Genomic DNA, 15,924 nt, shown 5'->3' on the forward strand with positions numbered 1-15,924 from the left:
AGCTCATGAAACCAACACTTTACATGTTGTGTTTATATTTTTGTTCAGTATAGTTCATGTTACTCAACTCCACACCAAACTCTAAGCCCACACAGACCACTTGTTGATCTGAAAGGTATGCCATTAGCAATATGGTTCTGCTTTCCACTATACTGCTTGTACCAACAAGGGTTTAGGGGTAGGAGCTAATATTTGGTATTAGGCATGTGAGTGAAAGGGCAATTACACAGGAGTTTAAATGAATCGAAGTATGTGTCCCAATTCTCTCCCCCAACTTCCTAATCTCCTTGCCTCCATGATCAACTGATCCAAAATAACCACAAAAAAAAGGTAACAGTATAAGCAATAATATGAATTCCTTTCACCAATCTATCAACATGAAGGGAGCCAAAGGAAGGAACAAGGCAGGGGAATTGGGACAGTGTAAATCTCTTCCAGTAGTCATTGGGGAACAGGCAGAGGAGACATTCCACAGAGAGCAGAGCTAACAAAGCACCTTTTTACAGATTTGGCTGTACATTAATTTGCATAACAATCCTTAAACCAAGTAGAAAAAATAATGGAAAGGAGAATCCCCGGTCTCATAGTCCTCTCTTCCCGCCCTTGAATTAATCACAGATCTGAGAGGATTGGATTGATCAAAGCAGAAGGGTGGACATCTTGGTTTCGCTTATACACTCACCTACAGATCAGTGATTGGGAGAGGAAGATGCACTATGAAGTCCATTCTATTCCGTTCAGAAAGGGCGAACGGTCGGCCACTGACTAATCAGTGAAGTAATGCAATTCAGTTAGAGGGGTTCATAAAGTTAATCCCCTAACTCAGGGTTTCCCCAAACTTGGTCCAAATAATCGAAGCTTGATGAGTTGGTTATTTGAATCAGCTGTGTAGCAGTAGGGCAACAACCCAAAACATGCACCCAGCGGTGGCCCAAGGACCAAGTTTTGGAAACCCTGTCCTAACTTGATGCTGAAAGAGGTTTTCCTCAAGGCTAAAGCAACACCAAACGCACAAACTCTCATACAGGCACACTGAAATATGAAACATACACAGTACACATACTATATGTTTATGTGGTAAACCTTCCAAGAACCTTCTCGATCACATAATTGTGTTAACATACGTAAGCAGGATAGGTACTAGGCAGTTCATCATCAAATAGCGGCCATCTTTCAAGTTCTTTGAGAACCACATTTCAAAATAAAATTTAACACCTTGTGTAATCATATAAGAGTTCACAAAACCTGCATTTTCATGCCGTTTCGCTCAAATAAACTCTTTACACACTTCTCTAGTTGAGTTAACAGTGGGTATGGATCATTTCCAATAGCTGTCAGTCAAGTATTTGCTTTTAAATTTGTAAATCAAGGAAGAAGAGCATTAACACAACATATACAGTGTATAGTCCATTTGTCCCCAGACTGGCAGTTGTGTTGACGATCAGGACTTAGGTGCTCCTACAGCCTCTCCTGTGTATCAGGAGTGAACTCTATCGCTAGCTTACAATTAAGGGCACTCGTTTGATTCCCCGAGCTTACTAGGGCACATCGACAGAGGCACTTTACTCTAATTGCTCCTGTAAGTTGCTCTGGATAAGAGTGTCTGCTAAATGACATTGGACCACTCAGTCATAGTGTCACGCTTCACAATAAATTGCACAGATACCACGTGTGTTACATTTTCTGTTGTAATTAAAATGCAACTACCATTGTAACTAGCTAGACAATTTACCCGATTTCCTTTACACATCAATCATTGCTTATATACCTTACTTGCAAAGAGCATTTTGAGCTAAACAATTACATTGTGGTTACCAGAGTAGTTGGAGAGTAACTTCATGGTATGAAGGCAAGTTAATGTAAAGAGTTGCCCCGTCTTAGATTCAAATATTCAACAAACAAGACAAAATAATAGGAGGGTAAAAGTTCATAGAACTCTTTAGTTGGGAGAGCTTGAGGGCGTGGCATAACCAACATACAGAGCAGGTGTACCTTTTCTGCCAGACACGGAGAACCATTTACAGGGTATTTACAAATATACATGAGGGGGTTGGTGGTCTACGTTAGTCTGATCCAGATCTGGAGATGAGCGGGCCAACTAAGAGAAAACACACCTTGAAGAATGGTTCAAAGCCAGCAGGTGACCCCGAACACACCACAGCCACCCCCTGCTTTCGCCTTTGCGGTGTTTCTAGTCAAGAGGATTCAGCTTCAGCACCTAATGAATCTGAGACCAGGCTAGGTCTCAATGCAACCGGAAGTGAAACAGACTAAAGTTACACCAAAACCAACCAACCAGAACACTGGGCCAAACGGTACATCTTGAGAGGATGAGTCTACTCTTCAAGGACATAATATTTGTTACATCACTGGGTAACTGTGAACCCTAAAACAAAACGAAAGGTAATCCCAGTTGAGGGAATTTTACATAACAGAGTTTACGTAACAGTGTCCTGCTGAGATGGAGTGTGAAGCCCAAATGGATGGAGTGCATTACATGTAAACCAAATAGATGCAGGCGAAAAGAACCAGAGACTAATCAGACAAAGGAGAGGTGGGTGTCCCATTTTAAACCCCTGCCAGCAGCCCTCACTCCAAGTGTAGCCAGAGGTCTGATCCTGAGCAAAGTGGCATTTTAGCCAAGCGTTGTCTGGTCTAATGACATTATCATGTGATGATCTTATGACCTTTTCATCACACAGCGAGCCCCCATTGGCTAGACAGTGAGGACTGGGGATACAGTCTCACGCCCCCTGGTCTTTGGGATAAGGAGAAGGTGTTAAGGGGGGCAGAGGGGTGATTGGGTTGACTGATCCCTCTTGGTGTAGATAAGCTTGATTGATAGCCCCCCCTCAACCCTGAGGACACAGGGTTGTGGGGTCCGGTCAAGCCCTTTCAGTCCTCCTCACACTCCGTTGACACTTATCTTGCTCTTTTGGGACGCCTTTGCTTCTTCGGCCTGGAGGAGAGGTCAGAGGGCAAAGGTTAATTTACAAACAAATTATGAAAAAGAAAACAGATGGCACTCATTGAATAATGGTGAATTTCAGACATGGATATTAACAATAATGGAATAAAACCCGTTATGGGCACACTGTAATTTAACTACTCATAAATACTATATGGTTAATGAATGTGGCAAGTAGGTGGATTGATGGTTAAATAGCTATGATATCATGTGGACATGATCATGTTTGTTTATCTTTTAGCCCACAATGGTGCTAATCTTCCAAGAGTCCATGGTTGGTTGGTTGGGCAGTTTGTTGTGTGAGCGATTAGGATGTGGTGAGAGAAAGGGAGACAGTATTGGGGTTAATGTAATTACCACTAACACTAACCTTTAACCATCTCTAAGCATAAATCAAAACCAAAAAGCTAATTTTCATTTTTCACAAGTTATGAAGATGTTAAGTGAAGTTGTGAACAGTCATTTGCTTCCCAGCAGCCTGGCCATCTCGTTACTACAGCTACTCTGTCATTTCTAGCACGGCCATCTAGTCACTACAGTGATGCTCCCTGTGGGTATCACATGACTGAGGGTCAAAGGTGGCTGACCTGAACAATCTGGGCAGGGGTGGGAGGTTTGTCTGAGACAATGGCAGCCTGGTCTCTAACCTCTTCCACCTGGAGGAACAGAAACACACACCAGAAATTAGGACTTTCTTTACCAACACCATAGGTCATCCTGGAGAAGATACTGGACCGGTCGGTCTTTGACCATACTCTACTGAGCATTCTGTGACCGGGTTGTGTGTGTCTGCATACTAACCAGCCTGTCTTTGATGACCAGAGCTGGGTCCACTAGTAAGTCTGAGGAGGAAGAGGCTGTTCCCTGTGGGGTCTCAGCTAGAGGAGTGGCCTTCTGAAACATACAACACAATGTTACATTATCAACATACATACTTAAGACAGTTCTCTTATGACCTCTCGGTTTAACAAAACACACACAATGACCTCCCTGAAAACAAAAACACATAAATAGAATGATCAGGCCAGTTATGTAAGCAGTGGTGATGCCTTCCACAGAGTGTCCGGAGACTGGTGTAAAATCCCCTTTTTTTCTACTGTGTTATTGACTTGTTAATTGTTTACTCCATGCGTAACTCTGTGTTGTCTGTTCACACTGCTATGCTTTATCTTGGCCAGGTCGCAGTTGCAAATGAGAACTTGTTCTCAACTAGCCTACCTGGTTAAATAAAGGTGAAATAAAAAAATTAAATTAAAATTAAAAACAGAGTGTTGGCAGCAGGAACATACTTCAGATGGCTCATCTGCATTTCTATATCACTATGCTCAAGAGTTGTAGAATAAAACAGGTCTCCATGGTCTGATGGTCAAGCCTTAGTTCGGAGGGAAACCTGTGCTTCTGTCAGAATCACTGGAGGCAGAAGCCCTTGACCACAGACCTAGAATCAGATCACCCTTCTCAAATACGAACTGATCTGGTTGGGGTGGGGTGGGGGTTCTTACCTCTAGTATGTGGTCCATTTCATAAGAACAGAACGCTCTGCGTTGTCCTTACGTTAGCTCCTGAACTGGCTATACCACATGGCTGTGGGCTACACTAGTTCATTTGGCAGACAAGATTTGTTTAGAATTCCTTGGCATTATATTATAGTATGAAGAATACAATTGAACATAGCTGAATGAAATACAAAGGACATTTTCTCCAACCGATTTGAGGGAGTGCGGTTAACAAAGAAACAGGTCCTCCAATATGCTCCATCTAGAGTTATTTATGCAACTTTAGTTGCGAAATAAAACATGTTTATATGTTTTGATTTGTAATACATTCTAAGGCTGCATGATGAGACTAATGCTGATTTGAAAAAAAGCATCATGAAAGGCATGGGCTGTTTTTTTACGCAGGCTACACACACTTCATCATTCTCTTATTCACAATTTGACAAGCACTTGATCATGTCTCAAATTTCCCGGCAGCATTCCCTTTGTGTGATATTGTCCCCCATCAGATTATTCTTGATTTATTCTTGTCTTTCCATATTTATATTTTAATTTGATTTATTTGACCTTTATTTAACTAGGCAAGTCAGTTTAGAACAAATTCTTATTTTCAATTACGGCCTAGGAACAGTGCCTGTTCAGGGGCAGAACGACAGATTTGTACCTTGTCAGCTCGGGGATTTGAACTTGCAACCTTTCGGTTACTAATCCAACGCTCTAACCACTAGGCTACCCTGCCGCCCCTGAATATACTAAACAAGATATTTATGAAATTTAAGAATAGAATGGACCATTATCATGCACCTGTCTCGATAAATATCTATGCACTTATATCTATGCACTTGTGAATGGACGACGTATTTCCCGTGATTCATTTTCATGCCAGCCAGGTAACCTATACTGCTGTTGTAAAGAGAAGAAATGTGCTTAATATTAGGAAAGTTGAGAAATAGTAGGGCTAGCCTATAGAAAGCTGATTGGGTACTATTTTTAATAGAGGCCATCAAAACTCTAGTTCTCTCACGCAATTGCAAAGCCTAAAGAAATGTAGCGCAACATGAGCTTGTGATTGATTCGATTTTTGATTACACTTGCAATGATGTCAGAGTCATTTAGAGGGATAATTACAGGCAATTAGCACATTTGGTAGGCTACTAATGCAGCATCAGTGCTTGAAGCGCTAGGTACAGGGGGTATGATGTCTTACCTCTAGTTTGGGTACAGGGGGTATGACGGGTATAATGGGTTTGACGTCAGTCAAGTACATAGCTCTGGAGAGCAGCAGCAGAGAGGGAGGGACATTCTCCTTCAAATGCAGGTCCAACCACTGGAACAGACAGAGGTTACAGGTCAGAGGCCACTGAAGAAGCTAATCCTTTTTCATCCCTAATGGCACAACAGGGTGCCATTTTGGACGCATCCCTTATAATACAAATAAATATATTGAATCCTTTAGTGGCTCGACATAACGCATCTTTAACAAGGTGGGCTATACGTTTTGATTTTGAATATATTCTATGGCAGCATGATGCAACTAATGATGATGACTTGTTTACAAGTTGAGTGTCTGACCTGTTGCATCTGCTGGCGTAGCTGGTCAGTGGTCAGACCCAGTGACCTCATCCCTCTGCTACGACACGCTGCCTGCAGCTCTGACACACTCAGAGCAGACACACCCTCAGTGGCGATCACCTCGTCGTCTGCTTTGATGGTTCTCAGCTGCATCATCAGCTGGAAGCGGAGCAGGTTATTGGTTCCTATGGGCTGGAGCTCCAGCAGCTTACACAGGGCCACCAGCTGGGGGCGCTCTAGATGCTCCAGCGTTAATTCGTCTTCAAACAGCTTGGAGAACTTAACGATGTCCTTAGTGGTGGGCTGCTCCCCTGTGTGACGCACCTGGAGATGACACAGGGAGGACAGGGGTTAGTTAGAGCAGTCTGGGGACTTTGGAGACAGACTTGGGAGGGACACATGGGCAAGTGAACGTTATCACATGTTGACCATTACCACGTCTGTATGACCAGGACTAGACAAACAACGGGATGAAAACTTGAAACACTCATGACATTATGAACCAGAGGTGTGGATGCAGGCTTTGCCCTCTGGCTAAATTACCTTCTGTACGTAGGTGGAGAAGCGCTGCGTCTCGTCCTCTGTCAGAGCCTTGGTCTTGTTCCTCTTGGCCATTTCTGCTATGGTCTCCTGGAGGAATTTAGCCAGTTCCAGCTTAGCAGCCAGACCCTTCTTCTGCTTCTCTTCCTTAAAGAGAAAAAGGGCAGAAAAAGAGAGAGGGAGAAGTCATTTCTCAAATGGTCCTCATGCATAAACTAGTATTAGCTACTTGCGATTGGTTTTAGAAAAAGAGTAGGTAAAAAAAGAGCCTCATGGCATTCTATGAAGTTGCTAGGTAATGTTAAAGATGGTCTATTTGAAAACAAACTTTCAAAGTGCGCCAGTTGGCTAATGGTGGTCACTACCCTTGCTTCCTGTAGGTATCCCAATGGCCATGATGTGAGCGGCCAGGTCAGGCACCTCTTGTTGTACAGGAGCACGAGGACATGAAAGCCATTCAGAGTGACCTACAACTAGCCAGGGCCCGGCATCCCAAAAGCATCTCAAGGTGAAGTTCATCGTTACAACCTTCATAGGAGCATTGTTAAATCTCAGAGCGGTTTCCCAAAACCATTAACGTTGCACTTGAAAAAGATCGCAATCTAACGCCCGCCTTTTGTAGAGCAGCTTATTTCATGATGTGCGATTTAGGGCATTTTTATTGGGTAAGCATTAGAATAAGCCACCTCATGAAATAGCCTTCAGGTTATTACAGAAATTATACTCAATGGGGTGATATGTGAGAGTTGCGTCTGTTTTGATCATCTTACATTATGTGTAATAAATGGTGTATGTTCATGTTCAAAGAGGTTGCTTGTGAATGAGACCACAGTCTCAACGGTGACCCACTCTGGTCACCAAAAACATAAATACAAATACATTTGTAGCCGTAGTTGCTAATCTCTCTCTAGGAGCTGATCTGTCGTCAGTATTGTGAAATAATTCAAATTTAAAAGGTAAGCTTTGCATTGAGAAAGCTGGTCCGAGAGCAGCGCTGCCTTCCCCCCCAATCATATCAGTATCAGCACTTTCTCCAACAACGCACTGGGAGACTGTTCTCTCTGCGTGGTTTTGGGGAAACGCGTGTTACATAGTTAGCCGTTGTAGGAACGATGCATCGTTCACAAAAAAAACACAAAAAAACACAAGCCTGAATTTCATCACTATTGGGAAACCAGGCTCAGGCCTATTGGGTCTAATCCCACTCAAAGACCTGGGGTGTCCCAATAATCAATTTCCTCCTGGGGTGTGCACCTGTTCAAATCTATGAAGGGGAGGTGAACAAGTACACACTTCAGGAGAAAATAGATTGGGACACACTTCTGCTCATTCTAATGGCCTACAGGTCTAACGGAAATATATCCCTTGCTTGGGTGCATCTCAAGTGTGCTTTTGTCTCCTTTCCTTTATCTGCATAAGTCCCTGGTTTGAATCCAGGCTGTATCACATCCAGCCATGATTGGGAGTCCCATAGGGTGTCACTCAATTGGCCCAGCGTCGTCCGGGTTTGACCGGGGTAGGCCGTCATTGTAAATAAGAATATATTCTTAACTGACTTTCCTAGTTAAAAAATAAATATACATTACAAAAATGGAAGAACAGAAAAACAGACACCTAGTATATCATGACTAGATCAGTGCAGATGAAGGAGAGGAGACAAGGAAGCAAGTTTAGACCATTGAGACACAGTCAGTCATCAACAAGTCAAGGACATTAACATTGCAACAGTGTGAAGAACGTGCCTTCTTGGTCTCGGTCTCGAAAGTGGAGGGCAGCATCTCAGGGAAGAGCTTGAGGAAGACAGGAAGCAGGAACTCCATGAAGGGAACGATGATGAAGACCATGAAGGGCAGCAGGCGGAAGAGGTCAGCACATGTCCTCATCAGCTGGAGAGAAAACGGAGGGTTAGCAAAGCAAACAGTAACAGGTCTCACACAACAAGGGAGGGGAGGAGAGAGATTAAAAATATGGCAGATTACTTATGTAGGCTACAGTTTTTTGGTATTATAGAAAGCTGCAGTGATGCAATGTGAGTTTTGCCCTGTGATTGCACCAACACCTATAGAAATAAAATGCCAACACTCAAGTCAATCCCAAACCTTTTGAAATTTGACCGACAAAAAAATGTTTTCTTTAAAAAAAGAATGTTCTCTTTGAACAAACAAAACCAATGGCTGTGGCCACATCTTAGGTGAAACTCCCATCTGATTCTTGTTCATTTTATATACTCTAGTCCATCTGATTCTTGTTCATTTTATATACTCTAGTCCATCTGATTCTTGTTCATTTTATATACTCTAGTCCATCTGATTCTTGTTCATTTTATATACTCTAGTCCATCTGATTCTTGTTCATTTTATATACTCTAGTCCATCTGATTCTTGTTCATTTTATATACTCTAGTCCATCTGATTCACTCATTTTCATGTAGCTGACCTGCGGTAATGTTAAATAATGTTGTCGCTGCCTATAGCTTTCTTAAATTATTGTGATAGGCTCACGTTTTACAGATACAGCATACCCCCACTATTTATTTTGCTGGGACGCCAAACCCGGATCGGCTTACTTTCACTCCTGGTCTTAAGCCACAACACAAGAAGGAATCCCCCTTGACCCACCACGGGCAACAACACTATGTTAGGATTCTGTCCCTCCGTCTCTAGCAGACTACTAGCACTGCCAGTCCCTTTCTAAAATAGCACCGGTGCAGAGTAAAGCTCTACCATGGCATTCAAACAGCAAGGGTCACACGGCGGTGTGTTTGGATGTGTGCATGTGTTATTGCACTCATCTTGTTTCAGAGGCAATAGGCTAGATGCATCCTTTCAATCAGCCTTACTAATAAACATGGAGCCTGAAGTCAACTGAGGGTGGGTGGGTGGGTGTGTGTTTGTTTGCCATACTGTATCTACATGCCTGCGACCCGACATGTACTGTGTTTCATTCATCAATCCGTCTTATTTGCCTATGTTTCACCAGACAGTCTATTAGAGACCGTTCGGTACACCATCCACATGAATGTCCTTTTTCAGATAGCAGATTAACCACAACACTGGCACTGTGGCAGGCAGCATTCTGAAATGTTTATAATCTAAGGGCCAGATTGGGTGACTCAGACCTAAGAGTTTTGTTCTTAGACTGAGGGTTAAACTACAATACCTCACAACACGTGGCTCTACTCCTTCGGTTGTGTTCAATAGGCACAATGAGAGAAAACATGAACGCAAAAATGAGCAACAGTGATATTGGTTCAATAAGTTCAAAAGGTAGTACATTTCCATTTTCGTGCGTTCTTTTCAAAACATCCCGAGATTTGGAGGTGATCAGATGATCATTAGTTCCTGGTACTCCTTACTACTAATCAAAGAGTATTCCTATAAATCCTGCCCTCTACCCTGTTATTTACTACTTAAGGAACAGGTTAAACACAGAGCGAACTCAGCCTACACTTCCTGACTTACCCGTCTCCTCTCCCTGCGTGAGAGCAGTTGTCCGTGCAGCAGTCTCCACACCATCCTCCCTGCAATCTTGGTATCAATCCCCAGCAACCTGAAGCCATTGTAGTAGTGTTTCAGCTCATCCACTATCCTCTGGCCAATAGATTTCCTTACTACCTGGACCGTAGGGGCAGCTGCAGCCACAATAGTGGCAGCAGCAGGGGGAGCAGGGACTGGAGGTTGGGGTGTAGGGGGGCCATTCTTAGGGGTCCCTGGGTGGTCATCCTGGGCTGGGGTGGCAGAGGCCTTGGTGTCCTGCAGCCAGACACAGGAACTGTGCAGAGATCTGGCCAGCAGGGTGGTGCTGTGGTTCTTGAAACCGTGGAGCCGAACACAGTGAGGGTAGCCAGACCTGGAATGGCTGAGGGAGGGTAAGAACGACAGGCGGCTGGGGGGGTCCAGGTTGTGGTGGACGTAGGCTGTGGAGGGGAGAGGGCAGCAGCTGTGCCTCTTAGACAGCAGGTAAGATCCCCTAGACACAGAACACATACATACATCAGTCTGGTCAGTGGCTGCCTGGTCATATTTGACATATCCTTTCTTTCACTACAGCAGTCAGCCAGGCACACTGCTGTTCTAATGTAAACTAGACTAATGGTCTGTGTGGTGCCACCTATGCAGAACAGCTTGTTTACATAACCGACTCTTCCAAATTACTTCCTGGAGAGTTAAATGACTGATTTAACTAGCAGGGATCTTGTGGACACCTACAGTGGTGTGTGTCCCCACTGTGTGGTTGAGGTAAGTGCAGGCCTAAATAGTTTCTAATATAGAGCCGGTGACCTGGTCTCCTACCTTGATCTTGTTACTGCCAGAATCACCTGTGCACTGAACACTGCCATTGTTGTTACGCCGGCAGATCGAGGCCTCCTGTATGGTGAACAATAAAACCAGTGAAATACATTACATTAAGATATTTCCAACCGTCGTTTAATGGATTCAGTATGATACGATGTAATGTTAACGATGCGGATTACAGACAGTACTGTAGATCATTAGCTAGCTAATTAGCTAACATCTACAGTCTTGAGAGATTGAAACTTTGATTTGACAATAGAACATTAAAATATCTGATGACTTAGCAAACCTAGGAACATACAGAGATAATGCATGTTCCTAGAGCAAACACGCAAACAACTGAAAACGGAAGTTGACTGACGAACTTTGCTTGCTTTACCTCGAACGTCAAATTGTTCTCGAGCGAGCTATGTTATGGCTGCCGACAGGGCGTCGTAAAGATTGTCTAAAAGAGCAAAATAGTAACGTTACAATCCATTCACAGTTGTGTGCTGATTGAAGATGTGCGACGAAAATCAAGACTGATGAGATAATAAACCCATTTCTGATTGAAGTATTACTAATATTCCTTTGAGAAACGTCGTGTACCCTTTTGACCAACTTCGCCTATTTGGAACAGTGACCTAACGCTGCTCCCGGGTCGTCACTAGTTAAATGAACAGTCATAATTATGGCTAACTCCCGCCCATTTCTACAATTTATCTTATTAAGACCTGATTTTAAACCTAACCTTACGCCTAACCTTAAATTAAGACCAGTTTTGACTTTGTAGCTATGTTATTTAGTGGAAACCCTGTTACTTCACTGAAAAGGTTATTGCGAGTCACACCGGGCGCGTTCGAGTGGATCACTTTTGTGAAGTCGGTGACTTCTTTGGTATTATTGCGGGCAACCACCAAAAGATATAAGTGCATTCCGCCACCTACTGTATTGGCTGTGTATCAGCATGCTATTCTGTAGTATGAATTCATTACACTTTGTGGAAAAAATTGCCCTACTAACTAACCCTGCACACATTAAAACCTCACAACTATGGCCCTATCTGATCCTACTCCAGGCCAGCAGCCAGGGAGGACAGGACCCTATTGTCCAAAACATTTTGTAACCAAATGGCGGGCGTCAGAGACACTGGGAATCTTCAACTTCAGTTGATCATCCTCCACACTTAACGGCACTCCAGTTATCACTCCTTTCAACGGCGCCCTGCTCCAGAGAGGAAAGCAAGTCACAGTTCTTGTCCCCAGTTGCATGGTACTGAGTGTATGCTCCCTCTGGATGGCAGAAACACACAAAAAATCTAAACAATTCCACTTCGAGTCACTTTCACTGATCCAACATATCACAACCTGCTCTCCACCAAACCTGACACCACATACGGATCTGCCAGAAGGCAAGGATCCATTCTCTCCAAAAAACCTCATTCCCACTGGGCCAGAATCATCTTTGTCATCATCAGGATGAGGCTCATACTCTGTCTTCACCGCACCTGCCACCGCAGTTAATTCATCCTCACTCTCGTCATGTTACATTTTCTTCTGTAGCTCTACCACAAGTTCTGTGTGATCCACCACTCCATATTCACTCAAAACATGTTCCACTTTTCTCCAGTCCGCCATCTTACCCCCACCTCATGGCCACACCGGCAGCCATCTCCAAAGTCAGAGACCTTTAAAAGTTTGTTGCATTATAAGGATAAAAGTGTTCATACTAGAGCCTACATGTCTACTGCAGGAACTTTACAGAAATCATGTGATCAAAGGTCATGAACTTGACTGTAAGTTTCTGCAGTTGTTCATCACCAAATTCCTCCTGCAGCCTTGCCTGGATTGTGGGAGGCTCGATTGTCAACCAATCATTAGGGTGTTTTTGTTTGACCCATGCAAAGGTGACCAAAGACATGACTAAAACGGGAACCAACTTCATGTATAAATTGGATAGCCTATATACAAATTAATGTGATATTTGAAGCTCTCTCTCAGTAATTGATCTTACAATGACCACATTATACACTGCTCAAAGGGAACACTAAAATAACACATCCTAGATCTGAATGAATGAAATATTCTTATTAAATACTTTTTTTCTTTACATAGTTGAATGTGCTGACAACAAAATCACACAAAATGTATCAATGGAAATCAAATGTATCAACCCATGGAGGTCTGGATTTGGAGTCACACTCAAAATTAAAGTGGAAAACCACACTACAGGCTGATCCAACTTTGATGTAATGTCCTTAAAACAAGTCAAACTGAGGCTCAGTAGTGTGTGTGGCCTCCACGTGCCTGTATCAAATCAAATCAAATGTATTTATATAGCCCTTCGTACATCAGCTGATATCTCAAAGTGCTGTACAGAAACCCAGCCTAAAACCCCAAACAGCAAGCAATGCAGGTGTAGAAGCACGGTGGCTAGGAAAAACTCCCTAGAAAGGCCAAAACCTAGGAAGAAACCTAGAGAGGAACCAGGCTATGTGGGGTGGCCAGTCCTCTTCTGGCTGTGCCGGGTGGAGATTATAACAGAACATGGCCAAGATGTTCAAATGTTCATAAATGACCAGCATGGTCGAATAATAACAAGGCAGAACAGTTGAAACGGGAGCAGCAGCACAGTCAGGTGGACCGGGGACAGCAAGGAGTCGTCATGTCAGGTAGTCCTGGGGCACAGTCCTAGGGCTCAGGTCCTCCGAGAGAGAGAAAGAGAGAATTAGAGAGAGCATATGTGGGGTGGCCCGTCCTCTTAAGGCTGTGCCGGGTGGAGATTATAACAGAACATGGCCAAGATGTTCAAATGTTCATAAATGACCAGCATGGTCAAATAATAGTAAGGCAGAACAGTTGAAACTGGAGCAGCAGCATGGCCAGGTGGACTGGGGACAGCAAGGAGTCATCATGTCAGGTAGTCCTGGGGCATGATCCTAGGGCTCAGGTCAGTTGAAACTGGAGCAGCAGCATGGCCAGGTGGACTGGGGACAGCAAGGAGTCATCATGTCAGGTAGTCCTGGGGCATGGTCCTAGGGCTCAGGTCCTCTGAGAGAGAGAAAGAAAGAAGGAGAGAATTAGAGAACGCACACTTAGATTCACACAGGACCCCGAATAGGACAGGAGAAGTACGACCTCCCTACAATGCCTGGGCATGCTCCTGATGAGGTGGCGGATGGTCTCCTGAGGGATCTCCTCCCAGACCTGGACTAAAACATCCGCCAACTCCTGAACAGTCTGTGGTGCAACATGGCATTGGTGGATGGAGCGAGACATGATGTCCCAGGTGTGCTCAATTGTATTCAGGTCTGGGGAACGGGCGGGCCAGTCCATAGCATCAATGCCTTCCTCTTGCAGGAATTGCTGACACACTCCAGCCACATGAGGTCTAGCATAGTCTTGCATTAGGAGGAACCCAGGGCCAACCGCACCAGCATATGGTCTCACAAGGGGTCTGACGATCTCATCTCGGTGCCTAATGGCAGTCAGGCTACCTCTGGCGAGCACATGGAAGGATTTGCGGCCCCCCAAAGAAATGCCACCCACATTTACATTACATTTAAGTCATTTAGCAGACGCTCTTATCCAGAGCGACTTACAAATTGGTGCATTCACCTTATGACATCCAGTGGGACAGTCACTTAACAATAGTGCATCTAAAACTTAGGGGGGGTGGGGTGAGAGGGATTACTTAACCTATCCTAGGTATTCCTTAAAGAGGTGGGGTTTCAGGTGTCTCCGGAAGGTGGTGATTGACTCCGCTGTCCTGGCGTCGTGAGGGAGTTTGTTCCACCATTGGGGGCCAGGGCAGCGAACAGTTTTGACTGGGCTGAGCGGGAGCTGTACTTCCTCAGTGGTAGGGAGGCGAGCAGGCCAGAGGTGGATGAACGCAGTGCCCTTGTTTGGGTGTAGGGCCTGATCAGAGCCTGGAGGTACTGAGGTGCCGTTCCCCTCACAGCTCCGTAGGCAAGCACCATGGTCTTGTAGCGGATGCGAGCTTCAACTGGAAGCCAGTGGAGAGAACGGAGGAGCGGGGTGACATGAGAGAACTTGGGAAGGTTGAACACCAGACGGGCTGCGGCGTTCTGGATGAGTTGAAGGGGTTTAATGGCACAGGCAGGGAGCCCAGCCAACAGCGAGTTGCAGTAATCCAGACGGGAGATGACAAGTGCCTGGATTAGGACCTGCGCCGCTTCCTGTGTGAGGCAGGGTCGTACTCTGCGGATGTTGTAGAGCATGAACCTACAGGAACCCCACACCATGACTGACCCACCACCAAACCGGTCATGCTGGAGGATGTTGCAGGCAGCAGAATATTCTCCATGGCGTCTCCAGACTCTATCACGTCTGTCACATGTGCTCAGTGTGAACCTGCTTCCATCTGTGAAGAGCACAGGGCGCCAGTGACGAATTTGCCAATCTTGGTGTTCTCTGGCAAATGCCAAACGTCCTGCACGGCGTTGGGCTGTAAGCACAACCCCCACCTGTGGATGTCAGGCCCTCATACCACCCTCATGGAGTCTGTTTCTGACCGTTTGAGCAGACACATGCACATTTGTGGCCTGCTGGAGGTCATTTTGCAGGGCTCTGGCAGTGCTCCTCCTGTTCCTCCTTGCACAAAGGCGGAGGTAGCCGTCCTGCTGCTGGGTTGTTGCCCTCCTACAGCTTCCTCCACGTCTCCTGAGGTACTGGCCTGTCTCCTGGTAGCGCCTCCATGCTCTGGACACTACGCTGACAGACACAGCAAACCTTCTTGCCACAGCTCGCATTGATGTTCCATCCTGGATGAGCTGCACTACCTGAGCCACTTGTGTGGGTTGTAGACTCTGTCTCATGCTACCACTGGAGTGAAAGCACCGCCAACATTCAAAAGTGACCAAAACATCAGCCAGGATGCATAGGAACTGAGCATTGGTCTGTGGTCACCACCTGCAGAACCACTCCTTTATTGGGGGTGTCTTGCTAATTGCCTATAATTTCCACCTGTTGTCTATTCCATTTGCACAACAGCATGTGAAATTTATTGTCAATCAGTGTTGCTTCCTAAGTGGACAGTTTGATTTCACAGAAGT

General features: G+C 44.9%; 1 protein-coding gene across 3 annotated transcripts; it reads right to left on the minus strand.

The window, feature by feature from the left end:
* Positions 1–1,056: 1,056 nt before the first annotated feature.
* On the minus strand, positions 1,057–11,695 carry LOC124034200 (LETM1 domain-containing protein LETM2, mitochondrial-like). 3 transcript variants are annotated; one of them, XM_046347075.1, is made up of 11 exons: positions 11,677–11,695; positions 11,251–11,316; positions 10,869–10,943; positions 10,038–10,545; positions 8,319–8,462; positions 6,580–6,723; positions 6,037–6,360; positions 5,672–5,791; positions 3,770–3,862; positions 3,556–3,624; positions 1,057–2,959 (listed from the first exon to the last, which is right to left on the minus strand). In XM_046347075.1, exons 3-11 carry the CDS (start codon positions 10,913–10,915, stop codon positions 2,906–2,908), a joined length of 1,503 nt encoding a protein of 500 aa, XP_046203031.1. In that variant the 5' UTR covers positions 10,916–10,943; positions 11,251–11,316; positions 11,677–11,695; the 3' UTR covers positions 1,057–2,905. The 3 variants fall into 3 exon arrangements, with proteins under 3 accessions (XP_046203031.1, XP_046203030.1, XP_046203029.1); XM_046347074.1 differs by lacking the exon at positions 11,677–11,695 and adding an exon at positions 11,460–11,670; XM_046347073.1 differs by lacking the exon at positions 11,677–11,695 and having other exon boundaries at positions 11,251–11,670.
* Between the last annotated feature and the right edge of the window lie 4,229 nt (positions 11,696–15,924).

Source organism: Oncorhynchus gorbuscha, linkage group LG04, assembly GCF_021184085.1.
Source record: "Oncorhynchus gorbuscha isolate QuinsamMale2020 ecotype Even-year linkage group LG04, OgorEven_v1.0, whole genome shotgun sequence".
Classification (NCBI taxonomy): domain Eukaryota; kingdom Metazoa; phylum Chordata; class Actinopteri; order Salmoniformes; family Salmonidae; genus Oncorhynchus; species Oncorhynchus gorbuscha.

Excerpts from the sequence above, each read along its gene's own strand:
- LOC124034200 (XM_046347075.1), bottom strand. The coding sequence starts at position 10,915 with ATGGCAGTGTTCAGTGCACAGGTGATTCTGGCAGTAACAAGATCAAG. Across the intron at positions 10,546-10,868 it reads CTGGCAGTAACAAGATCAAG|GGGATCTTACCTGCTGTCTA; the intron begins GTAGGAGACCAG and ends TTCTGTGTCTAG. Across the intron at positions 5,792-6,036 it reads TACGCCAGCAGATGCAACAG|TGGTTGGACCTGCATTTGAA; the intron begins GTCAGACACTCA and ends TGTCTGTTCCAG.